The 27,815-nt window shown below is 48.2% G+C and overlaps 5 protein-coding genes across 18 annotated transcripts; 4 read left to right on the forward strand and 1 right to left on the reverse strand.

The window, feature by feature from the left end:
• Positions 1-2,308: 2,308 nt before the first annotated feature.
• On the forward strand, positions 2,309-5,113 carry si:ch211-148l7.4 (uncharacterized protein LOC563603 homolog). 11 transcript variants are annotated; one of them, XM_062460430.1, is made up of 5 exons: positions 2,315-2,499; positions 3,333-4,774; positions 4,845-4,873; positions 4,926-4,954; positions 5,050-5,113. In XM_062460430.1, exons 2-3 carry the CDS (start codon positions 3,344-3,346, stop codon positions 4,857-4,859), a joined length of 1,446 nt encoding a protein of 481 aa, XP_062316414.1. In that variant the 5' UTR covers positions 2,315-2,499; positions 3,333-3,343; the 3' UTR covers positions 4,860-4,873; positions 4,926-4,954; positions 5,050-5,113. The 11 variants fall into 11 exon arrangements, 10 of the variants coding, with proteins under 10 accessions (XP_062316408.1, XP_062316414.1, XP_062316413.1 ...); XM_062460429.1 differs by lacking the exon at positions 4,926-4,954 and having other exon boundaries at positions 3,333-4,807; positions 4,955-5,113; XM_062460422.1 differs by having other exon boundaries at positions 4,926-5,113.
• A 2,510-nt stretch (positions 5,114-7,623) lies between these two features.
• On the forward strand, positions 7,624-9,206 carry snrpg (small nuclear ribonucleoprotein polypeptide G). Its single transcript, XM_062460437.1, has 4 exons — positions 7,624-7,782; positions 8,154-8,176; positions 8,592-8,716; positions 8,913-9,206. Exons 1-4 carry the CDS (start codon positions 7,751-7,753, stop codon positions 8,961-8,963), a joined length of 231 nt encoding a protein of 76 aa, XP_062316421.1. The 5' UTR covers positions 7,624-7,750; the 3' UTR covers positions 8,964-9,206.
• Positions 9,207-9,707: 501 nt separating this feature from the next.
• plpbp (pyridoxal phosphate binding protein) lies at positions 9,708-14,312 on the forward strand. Of its 3 annotated transcripts, XM_062460434.1 has the most exons (9): positions 9,708-9,894; positions 10,608-10,715; positions 10,913-10,948; positions 11,060-11,135; positions 11,673-11,810; positions 11,879-12,021; positions 12,316-12,414; positions 13,503-13,693; positions 13,728-14,312. In XM_062460434.1, the coding sequence occupies exons 1-8, from the start codon at positions 9,805-9,807 to the stop codon at positions 13,650-13,652; spliced, it is 840 nt and encodes a 279-aa protein (XP_062316418.1). In that variant the 5' UTR covers positions 9,708-9,804; the 3' UTR covers positions 13,653-13,693; positions 13,728-14,312. The 3 variants fall into 3 exon arrangements, with proteins under 3 accessions (XP_062316418.1, XP_062316417.1, XP_062316419.1); XM_062460433.1 differs by having other exon boundaries at positions 9,709-9,894; positions 13,503-14,312; XM_062460435.1 differs by lacking the exon at positions 9,708-9,894 and adding an exon at positions 9,948-10,322 and having other exon boundaries at positions 13,503-14,312.
• Positions 14,313-15,023: 711 nt separating this feature from the next.
• tmed4 (transmembrane p24 trafficking protein 4) lies at positions 15,024-19,985 on the reverse strand. 2 transcript variants are annotated; one of them, XR_009930021.1, is made up of 6 exons: positions 19,757-19,985; positions 19,366-19,466; positions 17,819-17,944; positions 16,320-16,466; positions 15,280-16,057; positions 15,024-15,247 (listed from the first exon to the last, which is right to left on the reverse strand). XR_009930021.1 is itself a non-coding variant. In XM_062460436.1 (5 exons), the coding sequence occupies exons 1-5, from the start codon at positions 19,893-19,895 to the stop codon at positions 15,908-15,910; spliced, it is 663 nt and encodes a 220-aa protein (XP_062316420.1). In that variant the 5' UTR covers positions 19,896-19,985; the 3' UTR covers positions 15,024-15,907. The 2 variants fall into 2 exon arrangements, 1 of the variants encoding a protein (XP_062316420.1); XM_062460436.1 differs by having other exon boundaries at positions 15,024-16,057.
• Positions 19,986-20,094: 109 nt separating this feature from the next.
• Positions 20,095-27,469, forward strand: fam50a (family with sequence similarity 50 member A). Its single transcript, XM_062460432.1, has 13 exons — positions 20,095-20,369; positions 20,487-20,571; positions 21,744-21,843; positions 22,370-22,524; positions 22,768-22,844; positions 23,362-23,428; positions 23,759-23,820; positions 23,978-24,054; positions 24,231-24,285; positions 24,430-24,478; positions 24,814-24,884; positions 26,275-26,385; positions 27,361-27,469. Exons 1-13 carry the CDS (start codon positions 20,259-20,261, stop codon positions 27,367-27,369), a joined length of 1,029 nt encoding a protein of 342 aa, XP_062316416.1. The 5' UTR covers positions 20,095-20,258; the 3' UTR covers positions 27,370-27,469.
• The last annotated feature ends 346 nt before the right edge of the window (positions 27,470-27,815 follow it).

Raw genomic sequence — 27,815 nt, forward strand, 5'->3', positions numbered from 1 at the left:
TGTTACAACCTTATGATCCCAACATACATTAATGTTATGTATGAATATTTAGTATTGGCCTCTCTGCCTTAAAGTAGTGTTAAGTTGCAGACAACAGTGATAATATGTAAAACGTAATTCTATGATTGTATTATTCACTCCGTATAGTTAATAGTCCATTTGAAATGGGAGTCAGGTGGCTGAGCGGTGAGGGTATTGGGCTAGTAGGTTGCCAGTTCGATTCCCGGCCGTGCCAAATGACGTTGTGTCCTTGGGCAAGGCACTTCACCCTACTTGCCTCAGGGGGAATGTCCCTGTACTTACTGTAAGTCGCTCTGGATAAGAGCTCTGCTAAAATGACTAAATGTAACATGTTGGTCTTTTATGAAATCTTCATCAATTTGTTTTTGGTTTCTTTGCCAAACTCTTGGACAAAAATGTTTTCTCTCCAATACCAATACCAATGCTTCTGTAGTAAATTCTGATTTTAGCCTTAAAATAATTGATATTACAGTAACATGCTGTATGTCGACGTTTTGTTTATATTAAACGATTGTTACTCCTTGTTTTGGCTTGCCGTGCAGTGCTTGAGCGAGACAGCAGGTGTGTTCGACCAGAAAATGTCTAATAGTGATGTGTCGTTTGTGACACTGACTGTCTCCCCACCTTCAAGAAAAGGCTCAAGACGCACTTGTTCCGGGAGTACAACGGCACTTAGGAATGCTTGGCTGGACCTGATGTTAGTTTCCTCCAGGATCACAATGACTCGTATTGAGGGACTTTTTGCTCTTGTTGGTTAGTTGTAACGGTTTCAAATTCTTGTACTCGCTGTGAAATATTTTTACTGTTGATTGTTTTTTCTACAGGTACACTCTTGCACTCTTGTGGGGAGTTTCATGTTGTTCAATTGTAACTTGTTTAAATGCATGCTCTTATGGTTCTTCCTTTTGGCACTTATTTGGTTTTCCACAATGTATGCTTCATGTTTTGGCAGCTCGCAATGTTTGGGGCTATCTCGTTGTTATGATCAGTGACCTATGCTCTTTTGTAAAGCTCTCTCTTGGAAGTCGCTTTGAATAAAAGCGTCTGCTAAATGCATAAATGTAAAATGTTAGAATATTTGTCCGACTTGAGACGGCGCCAACAAGCCTGGCTCTGCCCTCCTACGTACTTCCGCTCAATTTTCATTTTGCTTCTATACTAGGTCTGGCCATGAGGTACGTAAGTCAGATTTTTCAGGTTGATTTTTGTACCGGCGAATCAGCAAACAGAGGGAGTGGCTGAGAACGATGACGTTGATGTTGTGCGCTAGTTTGTGTTGTAGTTCCGTAATGGCGGCGGAGAAAGATGCGAGCAAAGCCATTCGGTCCGTTGTGGCAACGCTGCCGAATATCCAACAGCTAAAGCCGGAGCAAGAACAAGTTTTTCTGAGCTTTGTTGGTGGCCATTATGTTGTGGCCCTCCTCCCCACGGGGTTCGGGAACAGTTTGATTTTCCAGCTACGGCAGCTAGCTCTGTTACAGTTGTGGTGAAGGAATTGGCTAAGGCGAACGCTAGCCATTGGTTATGGCAGATCTGAGTGGCTCTGGGCAGATCCAATAGTTTTAAACTTCAACAGAGTACCCGCCTACAAGGAAGTTAACGCTTATCAATGGAGCGATCCCAGACCCTCTGTACAAATGAATGTAGTGAAGAGGCGGACTAAAACCCTTTCTTCAACACATTTTTCAATGTTGTCGTGTGTGAGTCTGGCCAATCATGAAATAGCTGTGTCATCATTAGAACCCTTGCAGTTGCTCTTGAGAAAATGCGCTCGGCTACACAGCCGGCAGTTCTCGAATCAATCTCACGGTACTTTGATGGCTACGTCTCAGTGACCTAGCCTCGGTGCCGTCTCAAATCGGACAAAAAGTTTAACCAGAATTCACTGTTTCAAGTCAGCCGGCTGCAGCGCTGCATAAAGTCAGTTCATGTCGAACGCACCTATAGATATATATAAAGACTAGATGTCTTACGGCGGAGTCTAGAACGTCCGCACATCGGCCATCTTGCTACAGTCAACTCGCTCACCCATAACATTGTGTTGATGCTACATGTACTTTTTAAATGACCATAACTTGCTCAATTTTCAACCAATTTTGAAACGGTTTGTTATCAACGTGTCCAGCTTCTTCATCAGCAGAGGGATGGCCTCTCCCAGCATCCCCACTGAACACACACCAGGAAGGGGTGGACATCTCTGACGTTGATAACAAACCAAACCGTTTCAAAATCGGTTGAAAATTGAGCAAGTTATGGTCATTTAAAAATGACCATAACCTTTATCTATGATACCAGCCCCTTATCCCGACTCGCTAGGAATTCTGGGGCTTGTAGTCGTCAAAGTACTACACACACTGGCTTTACTTTGCCAAACGCTGGTCACGTTACGGGAGTATGAAACCAAACTTTCCGTAACCAGGTACGGTGTCGCTGGATTTTTGCCGTGCACGTTTCCGTCGTGTGTGATTGAGTGTTAAGGTAGGCTGCGATGCAAGACTACGTAGCAGTAAACGTGTAGCAATGATGTACAGTAGGTTAGTGCTACAACTAATATCAATATAGCCTAGCCAGCTAACATGCGCTAACTAGACTAGACCCAATGCCCATCACGACGAGACTGTGAACGATAAACAAGGAAATGTACTGACTAACATGGACTTGATCGCAAGCAGACGTCAAACATATCTGGTGTGATGCTAGCTAGAGCGTAATTTAGCGTCGACCTTTCTAAGCAAGCTAGCCAAACTTTAAGCTGTCATATTTAGTTTGGATTCGGAAGTAAATTGATGTTCAGGCATCTGCTTTATCAACAACTAAATCAGTTGGTAACTATGGCTAGCTACTGTATTGTAGCCTAGCTACAAGGCTCTGACGGTTAGCAGAACTTGGCTAGCGCTAGCTATCATATCTGGTTGCATGAAGAAGGTACGTCACTACTATCCTAGTGATACATGCTAACTGACGTAACCGACAAACTATATAGCAGTAGCAAAGTGAATTAGCCTAGCTGAATACAACTATCTAGCAGCGGGGTAGGAAACTGAGTTAGCTGACTAAAGCCCAGGGTAAGAGCGCTAGCAGATAGCTCTTTCAACTGTTGTTTAAACCTTGTCCCGGTGTGATAATGCATAGGACGTTGACTAGCAACACTACAAGCTAGCTTTCCCCAGTCACATTTTAATAATTTTCAACTCGAGATGAGAGGAAGTAGGGCTGCCAAGTTTCACCAGAGTGAGATTATGTGGTTTCATTATGTATCTGTATGTACATACTGTAGTACACTAATTTAGTATCCCTCTTCCCTGTGTCAGAGTGGGGTAGTATGGATGCAGTTCCCTACAGCTGGACCAGAACCAGGGCCCAGGAATCGTTCCGTGGCTCTCTGCCCACGGGGGGGACTCTGACCAGGCTTGCCCAGCTGGTGGCCCAGGCGGAGCACGACAGCTCCCTCTCCGCCTCCCGCACCAGTGCCGAATGCAGCCAGGGCTTCCCTGACATGGCAGAGCTGTGCCAGCACCAGCAGGAGGGCCACCCCCTGCCCAAGCCCCACCAGTGTGTGTCCTGCGGCAGGGGCTTTTCTCTGCTGTCGTCCCTACAGCTCCACATCTGCCTGGAGGAACAGACAGGTCTCCCTCACTCCCCTCCCCCTAGCTCTGCTCTCCCTCACTCCCCTCCCCCTCTCCCCATCTCCTCTCTCCTACAGTCTCCTGCCCCTGCCTCCGCCCCTGACTCCAATACAGGTCCCCCTGACTCTCCTGACCCTGACTCCGATGCAGGGCCCCCTGACTCTCCTGACCCTGACTCTCCTGACCCTGACTCTCCTGACCCTGACTCTCCTGACCCTGACTCTCCTGACCCTGACTCTCCTGCCTCGGTCCAGTGCCCCCACTGTGAAAGGAGTATCCGCTCCTCGGCAGGCCTGTCTTCCCACCTGAGGAGCAACCATGCCAGCGAGTGGATCCTGGAGAAGAAGAGGAAGAGCAGGGGCCCTGGCGGGCGGGGGGGGCGAGGAGGCAGGAGGGGGAGGGGGAGGGGGGCAGGGAGGGGGGGCGGTAGGCTGCCAGGAGTCTCTCTGGACAGACAGAAGGTGCTGTCGTGCCGGTCGTGTGACATGGTGTTTGTGAGCACAGCCAAGCTGTACCTGCACAGAAAGGAGAAGCACAGCCGGGAGCCAGCCCTACGCTGGGACGCACGGCCGCTGGCCAGCAAGCGCAGGAAGGGGGAGACCTACGCCTGTTCCACCTGTGGGAAGGTCTTCCTGCACCACCTCTCTCTTCGGGCTCATGCCAAGCAGCACAGCAGCCAGGCCCATGACAGCCCCAGGCTGGCAGAGAGGAAACCCGGCCCTTGTAGAGACCCCCCGCTGGGGGAGGGGAGGCGGAGGGGCCGAAGGCCAAGGGGCCGGAGGCCGGGCGGGAGCGGGGCAGGGAGGCCCAAGAGAGAGCAGGTCCGGGAGGAGGAAGAGGAGGAAGGAGAGTTCCCCTGCCCGTCGTGTGCGGAGGTGTTCTCCCAGAGGGCGTTGCTGCGGGAGCACGCGGAGCTCCACCAGGCGTCTGTGCGGCGCAGGTGCTGCTGTGTGTGCAGCCAGGACATGGAGGTGTGCAGGGGCCCCGGGGCCCGCAGGCAAAGGCTGTACCACTGCATGCCCTGTCAGCAGCCCTTCTGCTCCCTGGATGCCTTCCTGCTGCACTGCCAGGTCCACCTGCTGGCCAGGGTGGAGGAGGAGGAGCACGCCACACCCACACACACACACCTCAACAAGGCCTGACTGGACACACACACACACCTCTACAAGGCCTGACTGGACACACACACACACACACCTCTACAAGGCCTGACCGGACACACACACCTCTACAAGGCTTGACTGGACACACCTCCACAAGGCCTGACTGGACACACACCTCCACAAGGCCTGACTGGACACACACACCTCTACAAGGCCTGACTGGACACACACACCTCTACAAGGCCTGACTGGACACACACACACACCTCTACAAGGCCTGACTGGACACACACACACACCTCTACAAGGCCTGACTGGACACACACACACACCTCTACAAGGCCTGACTGGACACACACACACCTCTACAAGGCCTGACTGGACACACACACACACCTCCACAAGGCCTGACAAGTCTGTCATATCTTCACTCTGATTGCCTTATTCCAGAACAGAGATGAGGGTAGCTTTGGGGGGAGGTTTGGGGGGGAGGAGGGTGTCAAGGATCATGTTCTGGTTTGTTACTTCTTATAGTTCCCTACCCAGACTACTCCCTCTCCCCATAGGTGCAGTTTGAATGTAGTGTATCTCTATATGGTTAGAGACATGGCAGTATCTCTATGGTTGGAGACATGCAGGGATGCAGATGAAGCTGCTGATTGTAGTGTTGCTCTAGTTCAGCTGTCTCCTTCCTGCTGTTGTGGTGCTGTTGAATATAACTTAGATTCAGCAACACTGCCTCTCATTCCGCTCTAGATAGACCCTGGAATCCCATCTAGCTATGCAATAACAAGCAGGAGTTGCTTGATAATCCTTTTAGATCCTTCTCCATGGTTTCCTGCTATGGTCTCTTACTATTACCGTGAAAATGTAGTGAGGATTGAGTAGAAAATCTAATGAACAATTTCCACTTTGGAAGGCGCTTTTGTATATGAGTTTTGTGGTGGTGGTGTTTTTTTTAAATTTTGTTTGTTTTTTTAAGAATATACCTCAATAAAACATTCTCTCAGTAAATATACTTTTGTTTACTTTCATGTGACAATTCAGTAGGCCGACACTCCACACATCAACTGTGTTTCCTCCGGCTTAAGACGGTTTTATACAGAGATACCATAATACCAGCAGAGATGGGAAGTAACCCGTAATACCAGCAGAGATGGGAAGTAACCAAGTTCAAATACGTGGTTACTGTACTTAAGTAGATTTTTCTGGTATCAGTACTTTACTATTTATTTTTCAGACAACTTTTTACTTTAACTCCTTAAATTCTTTACACATCTGTACTTTCTATTTCTCACATTTTAAAGCCAGGCTCGGTTCTTTAGTTTTACATTTATGCATTTAGCAGATGCTTTTATCCAAAGCTACTTCCAAGAGAGAGCTTTACAAAAGAGCATAGGTCACTGATCATAACAACGAGATAGCCCCAAACATTGCGAGCAGCCAAAACATGAAGCATACATTCTGAAAAACCAAATAATCTGTATTTGGTGGCATGATCAATATTATTATATAGTGAAATATAAAGTTTAACAAAAAAGTTTTAAAAGATTTTACAAATATTTTTCAAGAACGTTTTGAAAAAGAATTGAAAAAATCTATACGTTTTTTTTTTAAGGTTGCATAATTAATGAGTAGTGGAAGAGGAATACTCTACTGTACTCTAATGTACTCTGATCTGCTCTACTTTACTCTGTTTTGGGCTTTTCTGTTTTCATCTCCTCTCCTTTCACTGTATGTGAAAAAAGTTTTGAAAAGTAAAAAAAACATTTTCGAAAAAAACGTAAACTTTTTGGTGTCGTGTTGTGTGTGGAAAAAAAGTTTAAAAAGGTTGAACAAATATTTTCAAAAAACGTTTTAGGAAAAAAAGGTTTTGACAGGTTGAAAAAAAAGGTTTTGGGATTATTTCTTTTGAAAGGTTTCGTAGATATTTTCGACCAGCCTGTTAGATCTGATCTGAGACTGGCCTGTTAGATCTGACCTGAGACCAGCCTGTTTGTCCAGTCTGTTAGATCTGATCTTAGACCAGCCTGTTAGATCTGGAGCAGGCAGAGACTGAGAGGATACTAACAGGACCACTACTGCAGGACACTATTTGGCCTGACACAGCCTCTCAGTACTGCTCACTCGAAGAAAAACGCACAAAAGGTTTGGACAAGTTGAAAAAAGATTTTCGAAAAAACAAGTTTGCATCATTGATGAGTACTTGATCACAGGCTTCTCTGTTCTCCTACTCTCCTCTCCTTTTACAAAACACGTTTTGAAAGGTTGATTTGTTTTACTTTTTACTGAAGTATATATGTCAGAGCCCGTACTTCGTTACTTTAACTTGAGTGAAAAAGTGTAGTCAGCACTAACCCTAACCATTTTACCAGTCTTTTTAAACATGAGTATCTGTACTTCTACTGAGTGAAAGATGTGTGTACTTTTGCCATCTCTGAATGCCAGTTGGTCAAATTTGGACCGAGCCGCTGCTTGGACATCGGTCTCCTATGACGGACCACGCAGAGTTCCCGGTCCATCTACCAGGACGCCCTGGGACGCTTCTCTTTTACAAAGACGTCGATTCAGCTCTACCTCCGCTGACAACAATGACCCCCCGTTCGGTGTCCGAACTGCGAGGCGGCATAAAGCAGCAACCTTTAACTGTATAAGCTTTTACAGGCTGTCTTAAAGGAACCAATTTCGTTTGTCGTTTTATATTTGGTATGAATTAGGTTTTATTGAACTGTAATTTGCTACATGTTTGATCAAAGGATCAATGAACGTTTGATTGTATTGCATTCTATTTTGTAGAGTTGGGAGAACAGCTGGTCTCGCTATTTTAATATTATCTTCTTCGTCCACACAGTGGCGATCTACCGGAAACTGCAGGAAAGTCATTCTAGCTAACTTCCGGTGGTGCACAAACGCATGCTTTCCGCCGCGTCTTTCTCAAACGTAAACCATACGAAGAGACGTTGCTGTCGTCGTTATTAAGCTGAATTAAAGGAATAAATCATGAGCAAAGCACATCCACCAGAGCTTAAAAAGTAAGATGCCGTTTTGTGTTGTGGTTTTAGTAGAAAACGCTGCTTTAAATATAGCTCAGAACTTCATATATCAGATACGCTAGCTAACTCTAGCTACCAAAATGAGTAAACTAGGCTAGCTGTAACAGATATTATGACATGTTTGATATACTGGCTCAATGGTGGTGGGTAGGTCCAAATGCAAACTAAAGTTTGATTACTGTAGCAAACAAAACCGAGATGTGGCATAGTTGGCTTGGAACTAAGAAAGCTAGGTAGCTAACTAGTTAGCAATTCGATGATGGCCAGGTTTTGCTAGCCGACGTAGCTAACGTTAGGCAACAAGACATCTATTTTGATATAATGTCTTACTATCCGTTTGTTCATTCCAGGTTCATGGACAAGAAGCTTTCATGTGAGTATACTAAAGGTCATCTAGATTCTAGAAGATCGACTGGATTTTAGTGTAATGCTTACATCCTAAGGTCACGTGTTTATATTCACTTCACTAGCTACATCTGTTTAGAGTGAGAGTACCTATGGTTAATACTCAAACATGGCTCAACTCATCATTCCTTGTCTTGATTGCCACGAATCCAAAATTCTTAGATGTGGTAAATCCTCCTGTCTCATTTTGCCACTCTTGGTAAAAATAATAATAATTCAAGAACCCTAAAGAGCTTCGTGATGTATTAGTGCTTTTTTGCGGTGCAGTAGCTTGTCACGAGTGTTTTGGGTAGTGTATATGCTCCTGGTAGCGGGTCATCAGGTGTTTGTGGTCGTGTATATGCTCCTGGTAGCATGTGGTCTCACCCTCCTCCCCTCTGCAGTGAAGCTGAATGGGGGCAGACATGTGCAGGGTATCCTGAGAGGGTTCGACCCCTTCATGAACTTGGTCATGGACGACTGCCTGGAGATGGCACCCGGGGGACAGCAGAACGGCATCGGCATGGTGGTCAGTACTTCTTCCCCTGCTACCTCCACAACCCCATAACACCTAGTTTAGTTGAGGCAATAGGCACAAAAAATTGTGCCTGTTGTAACTTTACAACTTGTCTTTGTTAGTGTGATAAGTCTTCAGTGCGATCTGTGTACGTCTCTCTGCAGGTGATCAGTAAACTTAAATTAAAACATTGTTGTTGTTCCTGCAGGTGATCAGAGGCAACAGCATCATCATGCTTGAGGCCCTGGAGAGGGTTTGAGGACGACCCAGATGCCCCGCCCCAGACGCCCCACCTGCTGACCTGCAGCTTTACTCCTCCTCTCCCCCTCCCCCTCCTCTCCCCATCCCCTCCTGTCCCCCTCCTCCCTTTTTCATTCTTAGGAAGGTTGTTTAGTTATCTGATGGTAGTTGTTTTTTTTTTGTTTTTTTTATAAGAATCTTACTTTTTGAAAGCTTGGAATTTGTGATATCTCTTGTGAATAAAGTTGAAGGTTGGTTTTTCTCACTTTGTTGCTCATTGACCATCAGTGCTTGAATGTGCTGTGTGTGATCCGCACACACACTGGAACCACTCACCTAGGCATGTATTGTAAATTGTATTCATTTAGTATGTACTTTTAGCTGAAGTGTGATACAAGTAGTGCATGCTGAAAGTACATAAGAAGCTCGTGGTCAGATTCAAGGAGGTCTGAGGCCTATTTACCAGATACGGTCTGAGGCCTATTTACCAGTGAACAACATTTACTACAGTAACATTTACAATACTACAGTGCTGCAATAGCGACGTCCTGTCAATGGTCACGGTAGAAATGGTCACCTGAGTAAACAGGCCACATGTCAGTTCTCGTGGACTATTGGGCATCTGTAGTCTTGCTAATTATTGTCAGGTACAATATGCAGAGGTCCTGATCTTAAAAGTTTATTGTTGTGTAAAATCCAATGGTTATAATGATGGTAATAAACACAAGTTGTGAACAGAATACTAAAAGTTATTCACTCGCCTTACCGTCTTTTTGAGGACTTTTATTTTGACAGGGTCTGCTGGTGGCTCTCACGTCCCGCAGCTACGTATAGTCGGTTGCTACCATTGGTTTGACGGTATGTGGAAAGTAGGAATGTCGGAGGAGGTTGGAAAGGCGTTACAAGCGGTGGTGGACAGGGTCAACCAGGCAGCGGCACGTCGCCCCAAGGTAACTGGGTTAGCTCACACTAGGGCGAATTCGTGCTTTGCTGTAGATCAGTGAAAATATCTCCTTTTCAGAAGTCGTGCCTCTTGCACGCGGCCGAGGATCAGTTATGTAAGGCAAGCGCCTCAACCTTTGCATGTAGACGGAGCCCAACATGATACGATGCACGTTATATCAGCACCCTTACTCAAGTTGGAACTGAAAGGTTTGCACCCCATTTGTTCACGTGAGCTGTTTTGTTAACAAGTGGAAGCTGGTGATCTACATCCGGTCATCAGAGTATTGTTTTGATAGTTGCTGATAACACGTTGGAGGTGGCTTTACGCCGGACTAGTCAGCGTCCATGTATTAGTGTCCACAGAAACACCACGATGTTCCTCTGCGCTCGATATCGTCTTGATTGTCTGATAATATCGTTTTCTAGGTCCATGGTAAGCAACTCTGAATGATAGGTCAACAAAACATGACCTTTCATAGACCTACCTGCGATCCGCTGTGGAAGGACGCAGCAGGCGGTGGTTAGGATGTTCGCGCAGATAGAAATGTGTGACCTAGATGTGCTCCTATAACAAGTTGTTCATCTCCCATCTATGCCTCCATTATTGGACTAAGATCTTATTTCTGATACCCCTGCCCCGTGTGTGTGTGCCTGTTTGTGTCTGTATGCGCTACGTGTGTCTATGCACTGTGTGTGTATGCGGTGTGTGTGTGTCCAGACGCTGCCGGCTGTGGCTCCACGCCTGGTGGCCGTCAGTAAGACCAAGCCTCCAGAGATGGTGATTGAGGCGTACCGACAGGGACAGCGCAACTTCGGGGAAAACTATGTGAGTCCCACTTCCTTGTCTGTGCAAACTTTCATGGCGATTAAAACCCTTTCTTCTGCTTCTCTTCTTCTTCCTGTCCTGAGCAAACAGGCTCGAGGGTACAGTAGTGGCAGACGAGTGTGTTGTGTGTGACTGTGTGTGTTGGTGTGTTGTGTGTGACTGTGTGTGTGTATTAAACTGTGATCTCTGTCCACCAGGTAAATGAGCTGGTGGATAAAGCTTCCAATGCTCAGGTTTGTTCTTCAGTGTGATGAGTAGCGATCAGGGTGCAGATCAAGGGTATATTGTGTATATGTTGATGTGGTGTTCTGGAGTGAGATAACATGCACTTCTCTCATTTTTAGATATTAGAGTCGTGCCCAGAAATTAAGTGGCATTTTATCGGACATTTACAGAAGAATAATGTCAACAAACTTCTGGGTGAGTTGCAGCCACAGTGGGTTTGTAGTCTGTAGTTAGTGTTCCCAACCTGCCACCCCCCCCACCCCACCCCAGGTTTTCCTAACCTACCCCACCCCCCTCCTACCCCAGGTGTTCCTAACCTGCCCCCTCCCCCAGATGTTCCTAACCTGCCCCACCCCCCTCCTACCCCAGGTGTTCCTAACCTGCCCCCTCCCCCAGATGTTCCTAACCTGCCCCACCCCCCTCCTACCCCAGGTGTTCCTAACCTGCCCCACCCCCCTCCTACCCCAGGTGTTCCTAACCTGCCCCACCCCCCTCCTACCCCAGGTGTTACTAACCTGCCCCACCCCCCTCCTACCCCAGGTGTTCCTAACCTGCCCCACCCCCCTCCTACCCCAGGTGTTACTAACCTGCCCCCTCCTACCCCAGGTGTTACTAACCTGCCCCCTCCTACCCCAGGTGTTCCTAACCTGCCCCACCCCCCTCCTACCCCAGGTGTTACTAACCTGCCCCCTCCTACCCCAGGTGTTACTAACCTGCCCCCTCCTACCCCAGGTGTTCCTAACCTGTTCATGGTGGAGACGGTGGACTCGGCCCGGTTAGCAGACAGGGTGAACAGCTCGTGGCTGCGGCTCAGAGCAGGAGGCAGCACACTCAACATCATGGTGCAGATCAACACCAGCGGGGAGGACAGTGAGTGCTGCCTCTCTCACATACACACACATACCAGATTACGCCATCCTGACCAGCACTCTCCCCAGGTAAGCACGGGTTACCCCAAGAGCAGACCCCCGACACAGTGAGACACGTCCTGACCCGCTGCTCTGGCTTGCACTTTTCTGGCCTCATGACCATCGGTCGCTACGGATATGACCTCACAGAGGGGCCCAACCCAGACTTCCAGGTAGGAGGTCACGTGACCCCGCCCCCCGTCCAGGTGAACTATAATGTAGGACTACGAAATAGTACGTGGTACAGGACTATAATGTAGTATGTGGTACAGGACTATAATGTAGTATGTGGTACAGGACTATGATATAGTACAGGACTGTTATATAGTACATGGTACTGGACTATAGTACATGGTACTGGACAGTAATATAGTACGGAGTACAGGGGTGTAATATAGTAATACAGGACAATCATGTAGTGCATAGTACAGGACTATAATGAAACCACATCCTGTCTGTTAATGTAGATGCTGTTGAGTCGGCGACAGGAAGTGTGCGACAGTCTAAAGCTTCCCCTGGAGGAGGTGGAGCTCAGCATGGGCATGTCCACAGACTTTGAGCATGCGGTGAGTTTCCTCAGAATCTGCTCTGCCTGAGTTACAGGGTTAGGCTGTACTGCAAGATTAGGGAGTCAGGTGGCTGAGCGGTGAGGGAAGCGGGCTAGTAATCTGAAGGTTGCCAGTTCGATTCCCGGCCGTGCAAAATGACGTTGTGTCCTTGGGCAAGGCACTTCACCCTACTTGCCTCGGGGAGAATGTCCCTGTACTTACTGTAAGTCGCTCTGGATAAGAGCGTCTGCTAAATGACTAAATGTAAATGTAAGATTAGCTACGTTTTGGAGGATTGATGTCTATATAGTTGTTTGTCGTCCTGTATAATTTACTATATTAAAAATATGTTATTATGAACTGTGTGATAATTTTGTTTTAGGAGTGACAGTTAGCAACTGTTAACTTTTAGCTAATTCAGGGTTTGTAGCTTTAAGTGACGAGTCACAGCTGATCCAATGAAATCCCTGATTTTGCGTTGTGTCTTTGTTGTCCTATCAAGCTTGATATATTTAATCTATAACTCAATCAGGAAGTGTCTGTCTAAACCAGGAAGTGTCTGTCTAAACCAGGAAGTCTCTGGCTGTGTCTACTACCGAGCACTTGTGCACTTCGAGCACTGACTTTCAGTGCTTAGAGCGCTTACATTGACAGAACCAGCAGAATTCAGGGCACTGAAAGTACCCGGATGGCGCACTGCAAACGGTCAAAAAATGCAGTGTACAACGATGGACACTACTCGCCCTAAACGGGCGCCATATTGGCTACGTAGCGGAAGAGGAGGATCCCTTTCGGCAGCTTTTCATTTAATTTCTAAAATAATGGCGGACGAAATGACTCTGACTCTGATTTGAGTCCGTCACTTCCGCCTTAGATTCGCGGGTGCCACGAGCAGATTTGCGCCCGTCACTTCTGCCAAGTGGTTAACGTAAGTGTTCCATTTGAGACAGCACTAATCATCGACGGAGTGCACTACAGATGTAAGTGCACTGTATTGCAGTGCACTGTATTGCAGTGTACTTCGTAAAGTGTTCGGTGATAGACACACCCTCTGTCTGAACCAGGAAGTGCTGTCAGGTGTATTGACCCATGCTCCTGTGCTGCAGATCGAGGTGGGGGCCACCAACGTGCGTGTGGGCAGCACCATCTTTGGTAACCGGGAGTACCCCAGCACGCCCAGCCCTGAAAGGAGGCCCAAGCCTCTGACGGAGGAGGCCGCTCGGAGACTGGAGAGTCTGACAGTGACCGGGAAGTGACCCTCCCCCGGCTCTCCTCCCCCTCTCCCTGCCTTCCCCCCCTCCCTTCTCTTGTCGCCCCCCCCCATCCTCCACCACCTCCCCCCCACCCTCTCTCCCCCCCTCCCTCCCATACAGAAACACCCACACAGCGACTGGGCCAGAGTAGTACATAATGACTATGACTAATGTTATAATAACAGGGGGTTTTGGACAGCAAATCTATAATTTATGTCTTAAAATATTTTTTTTCTTCCAAATTGATTTATTTCTAGATTTCCCCTTCTTAAACTTAGATTAGACAGTCAGTATACAGATGTGTCCTCCTTTTAAAGCAGTATCTCTAACAATGATCACATCACTAACATGCCAACGCTTTAGCTACTTGGGACAGACTTATTTGCAACTGAATAGGTTTGGTTAGAAGTCTGACTTATTCTGTGCCAACAGCTCCCTCAACTCATGATGTTATTTAGGGATGTTGACAGATTGAGTGAAATTTGCGAATGAGATTTCATTTTAGATGTGATATTTTGTATCTCAACTCCTCCTTTGCAACCTTGTTCTGTCAGACAAGAAGGGTTCTGCCTCCTGAGAGGGAATTCTACCTGGTTAGATGTCACCAGATGTCACTTAATTTCTGGTCAAATTTAATTGAATAAAAACCTGTTTCTCCCTTTACTATGATGTACAATACTGTGAAATTGTTTTGTATGGTGCAAGATTTTATTCTTGATACGTGTATATATATGATCACAAAAGATCAGCGTGAAGAGATCAGCATTGTTTTTCCATCGTTATTTTGTTGTGTTGTTTTGATGTGACCTCTTGAGATGGTGATGAGGACAGGTGTACAGGTGCACGTTTTAGATGGTAACATACGATTCATCCATCTAATGTGCAGTAGCCACTGTAACGCACAAAGGAAAGGTTCATAACTGCATCTAGACATGCTGGATAAGTCCTACATAGGGTTAGGGTTAACCCTACATCATCAGGTGTTCCACACAGCCACTAACCACTGTCTAATTCTGAGAATAAAGGAGGCCAGGCAATAAAGTGTTTCCAGCAGCTGTTGTTTTCTTTGGTCCTTAAGGTGTTTACGGTTAGGGTTAGCTCTTCACAGCTGGGTTAGGGTGAGGCCAAGGGTCATGGTGAGGTCAGGGTCGTGGTGGGCTGGGGTTAGGGTGAGGCCAAGGGTCATGGTGAGGTCAGGGTCGTGGTGGGCTGGGGTTAGGGTGAGGCCAAGGGTCATGGTGAGGTCAGGGTCGTGGTGGGCTGGGGTTAGGGTGAGGCCAAGGGTCATGGTGAGGTCAGGGTCGTGGTGGGCTGGGGTTAGGTTTGAAGTCAGGGTAGGGTTGAGGTTTGGGGCAGGAACAGAAAGCATCAAGATGATTTTCAGTGTTTTACTGAGGACATGGAAATCCGACACAATTTAAAACTGTCAAAGAAACAAATCACACCTTACATGGTCTAAAATTCACAGTAAAACAAAATGATAATAAATAGCTCAGGTTTGTCCAATCATAGCACAGAACCCACTTGTGGTCCGACGGGAGTGTCCACCTGCATCTAACTCTACCTGGTGCTAACTAGCGTCCAACACTAACTCGCATCTAACTCTACCTGGTGCTAACTAGCATCTAACTGTACTTCATGCTAACTAGAATCTAACTCAACTTTATGCTAATTGGCAGCTATCCCTACCGAATGCTACCATGCTAACTAGCATCTAATCCTACCTCCTGCTAACTAGCATCTAACCCTACTTCATGCTAGCTAGCATCCACCCTCCTCCGTGCTATGTGACCTGTGTAAGTTGCTTCTGTGCTAGAAGGTTCTGCAGCAAGATGAAGGTTTGAGACAGAGCTCGGTGACTGGGATGAGTAACAACAGGACTGTTAGCCACACACCAGTAGCAGGTAATAGAACAGTCACAGGTGATGTAAAAGCATTTAATATGCATCATCAAATTATACTGCTATGCCGATGGAATGAAGCTGGTTATGTGGCACTTGTACTCCATCTATTCAGTCATTGTAACGTCTCTTTAGCAGTACACACACAGGAAACCATTAAAATGACCAAACGTGAAAAATGATGATAGACAATACACATATTGGTGATTATCTATAAATAGTCAGAAGGTTACCAAGGTTCCCTCTGCATTCCTGACAGCCAAGGCAGGTTCTCCATCTGCTCTCCATGTGTCTGGGGTGGGCTGGGGTTAAGGTGTGTCTGGGGTGTGTCTCCAGGTTTGGCTTTTCTTCTCAGGGCTACACCAGCTTCTTGGCTTCGAAGAAGCTCTTGAGGTGTTTGAGCTGCCAGATGCCGGTGATGATGAGGATGAGCGTCTGGGCGATGGACCACCACAGCACACGCTGGTTGGTGCTCTCGCTGGTCATGCGGAAGCGCTCTTCACGGTACTGCAGGGCACAGACAGACTTGTTACAACACAGCCCTCGTTACAACATTCCTTGTTAGAACACACCCCTCGTTACAACATCCTTCATTAGAACACGCCCCTCGTTACAAAAACCCTCATTAGAACACGCCCCTCGTTACAAAAACCCTTGTTAGAACACGCCCCTCGTTACAAAAACCCTTGTTAGAACACGCCCCTCGTTACAACATCCCTCGTTAGAACACGCCCCTTGTTACAACATCCCTCGTTAGAACACGACCCACCCGCTGGTAGTTCTGCTCTTTCTGGATCTGCTCCGCCTGGTCCAGCAGCTGTCTGGCCCGGAGCTGCAGCTCCGTCAGCTTGTCCTTGGCAGCGATCTCTGGGTAGTTGTTAGTGTGCTCACCCACCTGCACCTCCAGGTGCACCCTCTACAACACACACACACACATGTTACACAACAACCCTCTACAACACACACACACACGTTACACAACAACCCTCTACAACACACACACACACGTTACACAACAACCCTCTACAACACACACACACACGTTACACAACAACCCTCTACAACACACACACGTTACACAACAACCCTCTACAACACACACACACACGTTACACAACAACCCTCTACAACACACACACACACGTTACACAACAACCCTCTACAACACACACACACACGTTACACAACAACCCTCTACAACACACACACGTTACACAACAACCCTCTACAACACACACACACACGTTACACAACAACCCTCTACAACACACACACACACACGTTACACAACAACCCTCTACAACACACACACACACGTTACACAACAACCCTCTACAACACACACACACACACACGTTACACAACAACCCTCTACAACACACACACACACACACGTTACACAACAACCCTCTACAACACACACACACACGTTACACAACAACCCTCTACAACACACACACACACGTTACACAACAACCCTCTACAACACACACACACACGTTACACAACAACCCTCTACAACACACACACGTTACACAACAACCCTCTACAACACACACACACACGTTACACAACAACCCTCTACAACACACACACACACGTTACACAACAACCCTCTACAACACACACACACACGTTACACAACAACCCTCTACAACACACACACACACACACGTTACACAACAACCCTCTACAACACACACACACACACACGTTACACAACAACCCTCTACAACACACACACACACGTTACACAACAACCCTCTACAACACACACACACACGTTACACAACAACCCTCTACAACACACACACACACGTTACACAACAACCCTCTACAACACACACACACGTTACACAACAACCCTCTACAACACACACGTTACACAACAACCCTCTACAACACACACACGTTACACAACAACCCTCTACAACACACACACACACACACACGTTACACAACAACCCTCTACAACACACACACGTTATGAACCAACAACAACCCTCTACAACACACACACACGTTACACAACAATAACCCACTAGAACACAGACACACGTTATACAACAACAACCCACTAGAACACACACACACGTGTTACACAACAACAACCCACTAGAACACACACACACACACATTATACAACAACCCTATGGGACACACACAATGTTATACAACAACAACCTTCTGGAACAAACATTACATAATCAAACATCTACGGTGTAGAGACAGGAACACAGAGAGACAGGCAGACAGAGAGACAGGTACCAGTTTGCCACCAGCAAAGAGAGCCATCTTGGTGGAGTTGGAGTGCAGACAGATCTGGTGCTCCCCTGGGGTGTGGGAGGTGAAGGTGAAGCGACCATCAGAACCATACTGACGGGACAGGATGATCTGGGAGGGGGGGAGAGAGAGTGGAGGGGGGAGAGAGAGTGTGGAGGGGGGAGGGAGAGTGGAGGGGGGAGAGAGAGTGTGGAGGGGGGAGGGAGAGTGGAGGGGGGAGAGAGGGGGGAGGGGAGAGTGTGGAGGGGGGAGAGAGTGTGGAGGGGGGAGAGAGTGTGGAGGGGGGAGAGAGAGTGTGGAGGGGGGAGAGAGTGTGGAGGGGGGAGAGAGAGTGGAGGGGGGAGAGAGTGTGGAGGGGGGAGGGAGAGTGGAGGGGGGAGAGAGAGTGGAGGGGGGAGAGAGTGTGGAGGGGGGAGGGAGAGTGGAGGGGAGAGAGAGTGTGGAGGGGGGAGGGAGAGTGGAGGGGGGAGAGAGGGGGGAGGGGAGAGTGTGGAGGGGGGAGAGAGTGTGGAGGGGGGAGGGAGAGTGGAGGGGGGAGAGAGGGGGGAGGGGAGAGTGTGGAGGGGGGAGAGAGTGTGGAGGGGGGAGAGAGAGTGGAGGGGGGAGAGAGAGTGGAGGGGGGAGAGAGAGTGGAGGGGGGAGAGAGTGTGGAGGGGGGAGAGAGAGTGGAGGGGGGAGAGAGAGTGTGGAGGGGGGAGGGAGAGTGGAGGGGGGAGAGAGTGTGGAGGGGGGAGGGAGAGTGGAGGGGGGAGAGAGTGTGGAGGGGGGAGGGAGAGTGGAGGGGGGAGAGAGTGTGGAGGGGGGAGGGAGAGTGGAGGGGGGAGAGAGAGTGGAGGGGGGAGAGAGTGTGGAGGGGGGAGGGAGAGTGGAGGGGAGAGAGAGTGTGGAGGGGGGAGGGAGAGTGGAGGGGGGAGAGAGGGGGGAGGGGAGAGTGTGGAGGGGGGAGAGAGTGTGGAGGGGGGAGAGAGTGTGGAGGGGCGAGAGAGTGTGGAGGGGGGAGGGAGAGTGGAGGGGGGAGAGAGTGTGGAGGGGGGAGAGAGAGTGGAGGGGGGAGAGAGAGTGGAGGAAGGAGAGGGGGAGGGGGGAGAGAGAGTGGAGGGGGGAGAGAGAGTGGAAGGAGGAAGGAGAGGAGGAGGGGTGTAACACATTAACGTTAAAGCATTCTACAAAAGCCGTTCATGCTTGGCATGATCTGGTAGATGAGAAAACATACAGTAGAGGAGGGACCCCTACGTGCTTGTTGTTTAACCCTCGTGCTGCCTTCGGGTCACATGACCCAAAGGTTCATAACGAACCATCGTTGTGTTTACCCAATTTTACCCAATACAAAAACAAATTAAAATAATTTTCTTTTAACCTTTGCAATGTGGGGGGTCTGAGACAGCCCAACGGTTAAAAGAAAATGCTTCACTTTGTCTTTGTATGCGGTAAATCTGTCGCAATACGACGGTGGGTCACAATGACTGATGGGTCAGAATGACCCGAAGATAACACAAGGGTTAAACCGTTTTCTCTCGTGTAAGTCATCTTACCTTAGTGTCCGGATCCTTGATCTCCACGTGCATCCCGAGACCCGGGGTGGCGGGTAGAAAGGACCCGGTCTGCTTATCCCACAACTGAGTCCGGTACTTTCCTAGAAACAATTGAGGACCCCACCCCAGAACATTATAGGCGAGAACTAATTTTTGAAGGAAGGGTTCAGAGCGTTTATAGGTTATAGATTTGCCAGCACACATTCTAGGAGAATAGCGGCATAAAGCTTCTCATTGTATCATTATTATTCGGATCTAATCCAAGAAACATATTCAAGGAAGTTGCAGGGCTGCACCTGCGGGGCACAACAAGATGAGGGCAGCGTCACGGGCGAGCTGGAGACAGCTGGTTAGCTTAGCCTAGCATTACAGTATGACACAATAAACGTACCTATAACCATTGTTTCATCTGGAATTTCTTCTATGAAACATTTCTTTTCTGTCTCCCCTATGTGAAAATAGAGAGCGTAACCTGGGGGAACCCACGCCATTAGCGTGATAACTGCAGCGGCACACGTAGAGAGCATCATGTTGAATCTCCTGGCTGGTCAGATTTCCCCTTCAGTCACCTAAGCTTCGCTTTAACTGCTTCTGAACGCGTCACAACATTTAAAGAGAAGGATCCGTAGGAGGGAGAGCTACTCAAAACAATCAGTTATTAGTGTCAGCAAAACCTTTATTTTGAAAGTGAGTTACACAGGAAGTGGCTTTGAAAAAGACCCATAATGCTTTTCACTGATGCCATTTTCGTGGCGTTGTGATGCGATCTCTGGCCCTCCGTCCACAATAATAACATCACTTCAGAGTTAGTTTACCTGCGGGCCACACGGAGTGTTTGTACGACACATTCTGTTGTATTGTGATATTGGTGTGTTGCCCCACAAGCCTCCAACATGGCGCAGTACAAAGGTGCCGCTAGCGAGGCTGGAAGAGCCATGCAGCTGATGAAAAAGCGTGAGCAGCAGCGAGAACAACTAGAACAGCTCAAACAGAAAATCGCCGAGGTACGTTGAATATATTTTTATCCAGTAACGTACAAATGTCCCCACGCCTACTAAGCCATCCCAGGGTATGCAGGTAACCTCTCCTGTTGACTAATGCGATGCGATCCGTGTCTCCAGGACAACATGGTGAAGTCCAACATCGACAAGAAGTTCTCAGCCCACTACGATGCCGTAGAGGCCGAACTGAAGTCCAGCACCGTGGGTGAGTAACTCAGATATACCCCGCATCTATGGGATGGGTATAGCTCAGTGGTAGAGCATGGGGATGGATGTAGCTCAGTGGTAGAGCATGGGGATGGGTGTAGCTCAGTGGTAGAGCATGGGGATGGGTGTAGCTCAGTGGTAGAGCATAGGGATGGATGTAGCTCAGTGGTAGAGCATGGGGATGTGTGTAGCTCAGTGGTAGAGCATGGGGATGGGTGTAGCTCAGTGGTAGAACATGGGGATGGGTGTAGCTCAGTGGTAGAGCATGGGAATGGGTGTAGCTCAGTGGTAGAACATGGGGATGGGTGTAGCTCAGTGGTAGAGCATGGGAATGGGTGTAGCTCAGTGGTAGAACATGGGGATGGGTGTAGCTCAGTGGTAGAGCATGGGGATGGGTGTAGCTCAGTGGTAGAACATGGGGATGGGTATAGCTCAGTGGTAGAGCATGGGGATGGGTATAGCTCAGTGGTAGAGCATGGGGATGGGTATAGCTCAGTGCTAGAGCATGGGGATGGGTGTAGCTCAGTGGTAGAGCATGGGGATGGGTGTAGCTCAGTGGTAGAACATGGGGATGGGTGTAGCTCAGTGGTAGAACATGGGGATGGGTGTAGCTCAGTGGTAGAACATGGGGATGGGTGTAGCTCAGTGGTAGAACATGGGGATGGGTGTAGCTCAGTGGTAGAACATGGGGATGGGTGTAGCTCAGTGGTAGAACATGGGGATGGGTGTAGCTCAGTGGTAGAACATGGGGATGGGTGTAGCTCAGTGGTAGAACATGGGGATGGGTGTAGCTCAGTGGTAGAACATGGGGATGGGTGTAGCTCAGTGGTAGAACATGGGGATGGGTGTAGCTCAGTGGTAGAACATGGGGATGGGTGTAGCTCAGTGGTAGAACATGGGGATGGGTGTAGCTCAGTGGTGGAGGTTGGATGGGTGTAGCTCACTGTTGGAGGTTGGATGGGTGTAGCTCAGTGGTAGAACATGGGGATGGGTGTAGCTCAGTGGTAGAACATGGGGATGGGTGTAGCTCAGTGGTAGAACATGGGGATGGGTGTAGCTCAGTGGTAGAACATGGGGATGGGTGTAGCTCAGTGTTGGAGGTTGGATGGGTGTAGCTCAGTGGTGGAGGGTTAGTGTTGGAGAACAGACATGTGACCCGTGTGTCCTCAGGTCTGGTCACCCTGAACGACATGAAGGCCAAGCAGGAAGCCCTGGTGAAGGAGAGGGAGAAACAGCTGGCGAAGAAGGAGCAGTCTAAAGAGCTGCAGCTGTGAGTCGCACTGCTCTGCTGGTCATGAGTCTGTCTGTCTGTCTCACTGCTCTGCTGGTCATGTCTCTGTCTGTCTGTCTCACTGCTCTGCTGGTCATGAGTCTGTCTGTCTCACTGCTCTGCTGGTCATGTCTCCTTCTCACTGCTCTGCTGGTCATGTCTCTGTCTGTCTGTCTGTCTCACTGCTCTGCTGGTCATGAGTCTGTCTGTCTGTCTCACTGCTCTGCTGGTCATGTCTCTGTCTGTCTGTCTCACTGCTCTGCTGGTCATGTCTCTGTCTGTCCCACTGTTCTGCTGGTCATGTCTCTGTCTGTCCCACTGCTCTGCTAGTCATGTCTCTGTCTGTCTGTCTGTTTGTCTCACTGCTCTGCTGGTCATGTCTCTGTGTGTCTGTCTCACTGCTCTGCTGGTCATGTTTGTGTGTAAGGGTGTACCTTAATGCCTGTCTCCCCCCCCCCCCGTGTGTGTGTGATGTCTTTCTCCTATGTGTGTGTGTGTGTGTGTGTGTGTGTGTGTGTGTGTGTAGGAAGCTTGAGAAGCAGAAGGAGAGGAAGAGGAAGGAGGAGCAGAAGAGGAAGATTGCCAGTTTATCCTTCAATCCTGATGAGGAGGAAGATGATAATGAAGACGCAGAGGAGGAGGAGGAGGAAGAGGAGGAGGAGGAAGAGGAAGAGGAGTTCTGTGAGTTTCCCAGTTATTATGTTATCAATAGGATGTTATCAATGTGATGTTATGTAGCTTCCCTTCTGTCAACATGGGCCAGCCACCAAATACATAGATGTATAATTTAACACATTATACCTGTCTTCCATAGATGTATAACAGATTATACCATTCCTCCATAGATATATGGTATAACAGATTATACCTGTTCTCTATAGATGTATGGTATAACAGATTACAGTACCCCATGTCTGTTTCTAGATTTCCCAGTAAAGAAGAGGAAGTTGGGGAAGAACCCAGATGTGGACACCAGCTTCCTGCCTGACCGGGACCGAGAGGTGAGGACGAGGATAACCCTCAGGGTTAGGGTTATCACTGATGATAACCCTAACAGATCTAACCCATACAGTGTGTAGAACACAAGGTGAGGACGTCAGTAAGGGTTACTGGACAGATCTAACCAATAGTGTGTAGAACGCACTCACACAACCACAACAGAGTTAGTTAACAGAGTTAGTTTTAAAGATTGAGTAAAGAGACACAATGCTTGGTACCTGAATGTTGGTCTCCCTCTCCTCCTCCTCTCTCCCTCCCCCTCTCCTCCTCCTCTCTCCCTCCCCCTCCCCTCTCCTCCCCCTCTCTCCCTCCCTCTCCTCCCCCTCTCTCCCTCCCTCTCCTCCCCCTCCCCTCTCTCCCTCCCTCTCCTCCCCCTCCCCTCTCTCCCTCCCTCTCCTCCCCCTCCTCCCTCTCCTCCCCCTCCCCTCTCTCCCTCCCTCTCCTCCCCCTCCCCTCTCTCCCTCCCTCTCCTCCCCCTCCCCTCTCTCCCTCCCTCTCCTCCCCCTCCCCTCCCCCCAGGAGGAAGAGAACCGGCTGAGAGAGGAGCTGAGGCAGGAGTGGGAGAGGAAGCAGGAGAAGATCAAAGGTGAGTCTGCCAGCAACACACACTCAGATACACACTCATACACACTCTCTCACACACACACATTGAGTCTCTGGAGTCAGGTGGCTGAGCGGTGGAGTCAGGTGGCTGAGCGGTGAGGGAATCGGGCTAGTAATCCGAAGGTTGCCAGTTCGATTCCCGGTCATGCCAACTGACGTTGTGTCCTTGGGCAAGGCACTTCACCCTACTTGCCTCGGGGGAATGTCCCTGTACTTACTGTAAGTCGCTCTGGATAAGAGCGTCTGCTAAATGTAAATGTAAAATGTAAATGTCTCTGTCAGGATGTATTGTTCAGGTGTGTGTGTCGTCCAGGTGAGGAGATTGAGATCACGTTCAGCTACTGGGATGGATCTGGACATCGGAAGACAGTCAAGGTAGGCTGGCCCTCCTGGTGCTGGGGAGGATGGTGGTGCTGGGGGAGGATGGTGCTGGGGAGGATGGTGGTGCTGGGGGAGGATGGTGCTGGGGAGGATGGTGGTGCTGGGGGAGCTAGCTCATGTTCATGATATTTCTGCGTGTGTGTCGCTACAGATGAAGAAAGGCAACACCATCCAACAGTTCCTGCAGAAAGCTCTGGAAGTTCTTAGGAAGGACTTCAGTGAACTCAGGTGAGGAGGAGAAGGGGGACAGAGGGAGGTGAGGAGAGGAGGTGGGAAGGGGCAGGATGAGGGGAAGGAGAGGGTAGAGGAAAACATTTGAATGCTTCTTGATTTTGCCTCAGCTGACTCGAACCCTTGACTCTGACTCGAACCTCTGACCTCTAACCCCTGACTGCTCTCTGCAGGGCAGCTGGTGTTGAGCAGCTGATGTACATCAAAGAGGATTTGATCATTCCTCATGTGAGTTCTGACACACAGACACACACACAACCTCCAAGTAGACTGAACTTAACATATTATACTATCTAACAAAGAGGAAACTGTTTATATAGTATCTACTATAGAGGATTGTATTTCTATAATATTACTGGTGTTCTCTTCCAGCACCACAGCTTCTATGACTTCATCGTAACTAAAGCCAGAGGCAAATCAGGTGAGTCTCACCTGGACCACCCAGGCAGGCCAGGTGGGCGTAACCATGCCAAAGGCCCTGCAGCCCTCAACCTGAAAGGAGGAAAACTCCCTGATTGGCTCCCTACTCTTCTAGAAAATCTATAATTTGCTCCCAAATATGTGGAAAACATAAATAAATACCAAACGAATAATTAAGTTATTGTTGAAAAGGAATGGTTCCTGAAGGGTGTGTGTGGTTCCTGAAGGATGTGTGTGGTTCCTGAAGGGTGTGTGTGGTTCCTGAAGGGTGTGTGTGGTTTCTGAAGGGTGTGTGTGGTTGTTGCCCCCTGCTGATTGTGTCCTGCTCTGGTCCAGGTCCTCTCTTCAGCTTTGACGTCCACGATGACATACGCCTGGTGAACGACGCCACTGTGGAGAAAGATGAGGTGGGGTTTACTGCTTGACCTTTAACCCACATCCACACATGTAACACACCCACGCCTGTAACACACCCACGCCTGTAACACACACCCACACCTGTAACACACACCCACACCTGTAACACACACCCACACCTGTAACACACCCACACCTGTAACACACCCACGCCTGTAACACACCCACACCTGTAACACACCCACACACATATGTAACACACCCACACCTGTAACACACCCACACACACATGTAACACACCCACACCTGTAACACACACCCACACCTGTAACACACCCACACCTGTAACACACACCCACACAAACAAAAAACAAAAAACGTACAAACATTTTCCCGATCTGACTCAATGGCTGCTGGACATTGCAGATTCAGCCGCTAATAGCCTAATAATAATAAGACTCGTATCACCAGTCCTGTTGTAACCGAATGCCGATGGTATTTAGTATCTCTTACAATGTACTACAAATTAAAAATATTGTTTGTTTAACATGCAAATCATCAGAGCGCGCTTATCACTGCCTTAAAACTTGCAGCATGCGAACTTACGTAGAAGCTGAGTGGGGAACGGTGCAACAGAGAAAGATTTTGTTGTCTTGGCCAGAGAAGATAATGGCCGGGTTTCCCAGATTCGTTAAGAAGCTCTTAACGCTAAGAGCTTCTTAAGAGCGTTCTAAGAACGCTCTAGAACGCTCTTAGAACGCTCCTAAGAAGCTCTTAGCGTTAAGAGCTTCTTAACGAATCTGGGAAACCCGGCCAATGTCATTCGATTTGGATGTGATTCTTATAATAGGCATATACATTTTTCAAACCAGCGCGTTAGCATCAGCGAAGTAGGGCTAGGCCAACTTACGTTTTTCAGGTGGTAGGCTACATCATATTCGACGTCGAACTATGAAAAATAAACCGTTGTTGGCAGAGTTTGCATTCAACGTTTTTCGAGTCACCCGGTACTTTGTAAATGTACTTTAATGAAATGCTGCCATACCACAGATTTCTTTGCCATTTTGACTAATAACACCGACAAAGTAGGCTATGACAGAGTTTGTAGTTCGGCAGCCAATTGTGCTCGTGCCGTGTGCAAAATACCAAAACAAAACAAAGCGCAGATTAACGAAAGGGAAAACAGTAACACCTTTTCTTTTAAATTATATATTTTTAGAGTTGCTTTATTTGTCTTAAATAATATAATCTACAATTTCTGTAGAACATTTGTTAATTCAGCAATGATGACACAAGCAGGAATCAGATCTCCCACTGCCATACGGCAGCTCGACTAAAAAAATCTTAGTCGACCAAGAGCATATCGACCAGAAAATCGACTAGGCGACTGAGTGGGGACAGCCGTAGTGCAGAGCCAGTCTGACCAGGCCTCTGTCCCAGTCTCACGCAGGCAAGGTGGTTCTGAGGAGCTGGTACGAGAAGAACAAGCACATCTTCCCTGCCAGTCGCTGGGAGCCGTATGACCCCGAGAAGAAATGGGACAAGTACACGGTGAGTAGTCCACAACCACAAACTCTATGGTTAGTATCCTACTATGTCATGTTGTTTAATTGTAACTTGTTTAACTACATGCTCTTATGGTTCTTGCCTTTGGCACTTATTTGGTTTTTCACAATGTATGCTTCATGTTTTGGCTACCCGCAATGTTTGGGGCTATCTCGTTGTTATGATCAGTAACCTAGGCACTTTTGTAAAGCTCTCTCTTGGAAGTCGCTTTGGATACAAGCGTCTGCTAAATGAATAAATGTAAATGTACTCGAACCACAACCACACCCTCTATGATTAGTATCCTACCAGAACTAGAATCACACCCTCTATGATTAGTATCCTACCAGAACCAGAATCACACCCTCTATGATTAGTATCCTACCAGAACCACAACCACACCCTCTATGATTAGTATCCTACCAGAACCACAACCACACCCTCTATGATTAGTATCCTACCAGAACCACAACCACACCCTCTATGGTTAGTATCCTACCAGAACCACAACCACACCCTCTATGATTAGTATCCTACCAGAACCACAACCACACCCTCTATGGTTAGTATCCTACCAGCATGCTGTGCTCCCAGCATGCTGGGACACATTCTCTCTCCTGAGTGTTATGCTGCATTTTTATATGGTGACAACATGCAGCCTTGGAGAATGGATTTCTGCCAGATTATGAAACTGGGTCTTGGGGGGGTTAGGGGGGTAGAAGGTGTGATGTGGCAGTGGAACCAGGAAGGAGTGTGGTGTGGCAGTGGAACCAGGAAGGAGTGTGGTGTGGCAGTGGAACCAGGAAGGAGTGTGATGTGGCAGTGGAACCAGGAAGGAGTGTGGTGTGGCAGTGGAACCAGGAAGGAGTGTGGTGTGGCAGTGGAACCAGGAAGGAGTGTGGTGTGGCAGTGGAACCAGGAAGGAGTGTGATGTGGCAGTGGAACCAGGAAGGAGTGTTCACTGTTGGTTTTGTTTTTCAGATTCGGTGAAACGTCCGCAGTGGTCTGGGCCTCTGCTGTCTGGGCCTGTGCTTGTTTCTCTGATTTAGTGTCCTGTTTACTTTGTAATTAATAAACTATTCACTCACAACCATCTAGCTCTGGCCTCTCTCATGCCATAGAAATCTTTCTTTGTTTACACATTCAGAGATTTTGTTGTTCTCAGAAATGTTTTTAATAGCTTCTTGGAAGAACTGGAAAACCACTGTTATGCAACCGAGGGCCACTGAATAAGGACAGCTTTTTACATGGACGTTTAATCATTAGTTGTTTTATGAAATCAACGATTTGCTTGGAAATAAAAATGACTATTGAAATTAGTGTCACCAGTGGCGGCTGCTGAAAATTATTCTAGGTGGGGCTGTGAAATATTCAGTCAATTCAGTAACCATCCTAATACAATTCAACACAAACTGCATGATAAAAGTTCTCTGTTT

This window comes from Osmerus eperlanus, chromosome 4 (genome assembly GCF_963692335.1).
Source record: "Osmerus eperlanus chromosome 4, fOsmEpe2.1, whole genome shotgun sequence".
In the NCBI taxonomy this organism is placed as follows: domain Eukaryota; kingdom Metazoa; phylum Chordata; class Actinopteri; order Osmeriformes; family Osmeridae; genus Osmerus; species Osmerus eperlanus.

What these genes read in the sequence shown, in the direction of transcription:
- si:ch211-148l7.4 (XM_062460424.1), top strand. Translation starts at nt 3,344, where the DNA reads ATGGATGCAGTTCCCTACAGCTGGACCAGAACCAGGGCCCAGGAATCG.
- snrpg (XM_062460437.1), top strand. Translation starts at nt 7,751, where the DNA reads ATGAGCAAAGCACATCCACCAGAGCTTAAAAA. An exon ending in CATCCACCAGAGCTTAAAAA is followed by an intron (nt 7,783 to 8,153) that starts GTAAGATGCCGT and finishes TGTTCATTCCAG; the next exon opens with GTTCATGGACAAGAAGCTTT. An exon ending in AGAACGGCATCGGCATGGTG is followed by an intron (nt 8,717 to 8,912) that starts GTCAGTACTTCT and finishes TTGTTCCTGCAG; the next exon opens with GTGATCAGAGGCAACAGCAT.
- plpbp (XM_062460434.1), top strand. Translation starts at nt 9,805, where the DNA reads ATGTGGAAAGTAGGAATGTCGGAGGAGGTTGGAAAGGCGTTACAAGCG. An exon ending in GCAACTTCGGGGAAAACTAT is followed by an intron (nt 10,716 to 10,912) that starts GTGAGTCCCACT and finishes TCTGTCCACCAG; the next exon opens with GTAAATGAGCTGGTGGATAA. An exon ending in TAATGTCAACAAACTTCTGG is followed by an intron (nt 11,136 to 11,672) that starts GTGAGTTGCAGC and finishes CTCCTACCCCAG; the next exon opens with GTGTTCCTAACCTGTTCATG.
- tmed4 (XM_062460436.1), bottom strand. Translation starts at nt 19,895, where the DNA reads ATGATGCTCTCTACGTGTGCCGCTGCAGTTATCACGCTAATGGCGTGG. An exon ending in AGATGAAACAATGGTTATAG is followed by an intron (nt 19,467 to 19,756) that starts GTACGTTTATTG and finishes AATTGTTTCTAG; the next exon opens with GAAAGTACCGGACTCAGTTG. An exon ending in TCAAGGATCCGGACACTAAG is followed by an intron (nt 17,945 to 19,365) that starts GTAAGATGACTT and finishes CCCCCCTCCCAG; the next exon opens with ATCATCCTGTCCCGTCAGTA.
- fam50a (XM_062460432.1), top strand. Translation starts at nt 20,259, where the DNA reads ATGGCGCAGTACAAAGGTGCCGCTAGCGAGGCTGGAAGAGCCATGCAG. An exon ending in TCAAACAGAAAATCGCCGAG is followed by an intron (nt 20,370 to 20,486) that starts GTACGTTGAATA and finishes CCGTGTCTCCAG; the next exon opens with GACAACATGGTGAAGTCCAA. An exon ending in AAGGACTTCAGTGAACTCAG is followed by an intron (nt 24,055 to 24,230) that starts GTGAGGAGGAGA and finishes TGCTCTCTGCAG; the next exon opens with GGCAGCTGGTGTTGAGCAGC.